Source organism: Aptenodytes forsteri, unplaced genomic scaffold (genome assembly GCF_000699145.1).
Source record: "Aptenodytes forsteri isolate BGI_AS27 unplaced genomic scaffold, ASM69914v1 Scaffold231, whole genome shotgun sequence".
NCBI classification, from domain to species: Eukaryota; Metazoa; Chordata; class Aves; order Sphenisciformes; family Spheniscidae; genus Aptenodytes; species Aptenodytes forsteri.
This window is the reverse complement of record NW_008796046.1, coordinates 104,341-105,867: the sequence shown is the minus strand read 5'-3', so window position 1 is coordinate 105,867 and position 1,527 is coordinate 104,341. Positions and strand designations below refer to the sequence as shown.

The following is a 1,527-nucleotide window of genomic DNA, read 5'->3' as shown; positions in this document are numbered from 1 at the left end:
TTGGGCCGGCCAGGCCAGCACCGCGGCGCGCTGCAGCTGCTCGTAGGAGATGAACATCACCACGTTCCAGGAGCCGAGCCGCAGGAAGGAGGGGACGAACCTACGCAGGGAAAAGCAGCGCTGGAGGGGACATCGAGGGGACATCCCTGCGGTCCCCAAAGCCCTGCCTGGTGCCCCGGTGGCGGCACATGGGTTAGGACATTTGGGGTGCGTCGGGCAATGCTGCGGTGTGAAGCGGAGCCGGTCCACGCTGGTGTCCGTCCACACTCCATCATTGCACTGAGTTTGCCGGTGCTCAGCGGGGCGTCCCCAAACTCACCCCTTGTAGAAGCCGGCGAGGCCGTCCTGCATGAGCAGGGCGATGAGGCAGCTGAGCACGTTCCGGTACTGCCCGGGGCCGGCGTTCATGTACCGCGTCTTCACCACGTCCACCGGTGACGCCACCATCGTGGCGCAGAAGCCAGCCCCGAAGGCAGCTACGAAGTGGCAGGGGACGTTGTCTGTGGGGCAGAGCCGGGGGGTTGAGGGTTGCAGGGACGGGGACGGCGCCTGGCCGCGTCCCCCCTGGCACCATCCTCACCTGTCATCAGCTGCGCCCGCAGCAGCGCGTCCTTAATGAGGTCGTAGGTGACGAGCTCCCCGCAGTTGACGATGGCGTTGCGGGCGATGTTGGGCAGCGTCCCTGCGCAGGAGGGTGGTGGCATCAGGGATGGAGGTCACATCCCCTCCTGGAGCATCCTGGATGGGTGTCCCAACCCTGTTGTCCCCGTCCCCCTCCCCGTCCCCCTCCCTGTCCCCATTCCCATTTCATCCCTGCCCCCCCCCCCATCCTATCCCCATCCCTGTCCCAGCCTCCATCCCCATCTGCATCCCCCATCCCTCTCCCCATCCCTGTCCCTTTCCCCATCCCCATTCCCATTTCTGTTCCCATTTCCATTCCTATTCCCATCCCATCCCCGTCCACTTTCCCATGTCTGTCCCCAACCCATCCCCGTCCCCATCCTTGTCCTATCCCCATCCCATCCCTGTCCCCATCCCAATCCCCGTCCCCATCCGCCCCCACCTCTCCAGAGCCCGCGGACGCCCTCCTCCCTGGCGATGGGGGGACCCCAGGGTGAGCGGCCTGGAGTTCGGGGGTGCATCTTGCGGGGGGGAGGGGTGCACGTCAGGGTGGGGTGTTCACCCAGGGGTGGGCTGTTTCCCATCGGGGTGGGCTGTGCCCCTCTTGGGAGAGGGTTGTGCATCGGGACGGGGAGGGGTGTGCGCAGGGACGGGGTCCCGACCGCCTGGACACTCACTCTCGGCACCCTTGGGGGTGTAGAGCTGCTTCACCGAGTCGTACAGCCCGATGCGGATGGAGGCGAAGCTCATCTGCCGCTGCAGCCCGGCCGCCAGCCCGCTGTAGAGGCTGCGGGGTCCCTCCGTCCTCACCATGGTGCTCAGCGTCCCCAAAACACCCCGGTACTCCACGGTGCTGGTGCTCCGGGGGATCCGCACCTCGCCCTGGATCTGTGGGACGCTGACCAT

The 1,527-nt window shown here is 66.7% G+C and overlaps 1 protein-coding gene across 1 annotated transcript in view; it reads right to left on the bottom strand.

Moving 5' to 3' along the window:
- The window catches only part of UCP2 (uncoupling protein 2), a 3,839-nt gene extending 2,312 nt beyond the window's left edge, over positions 1 to 1,527 (bottom strand). Inside the window, exons 1-5 of the mRNA XM_019473884.1 lie at positions 1,227 to 1,527; positions 1,064 to 1,156; positions 581 to 682; positions 320 to 500; positions 7 to 100 (exon numbers count right to left, since the gene is read on the bottom strand). Coding sequence (XP_019329429.1) covers positions 7 to 100; positions 320 to 500; positions 581 to 682; positions 1,064 to 1,156; positions 1,227 to 1,527 — 771 coding nt within the window. The remainder of the gene's footprint in view (positions 1 to 6; positions 101 to 319; positions 501 to 580; positions 683 to 1,063; positions 1,157 to 1,226) is intronic.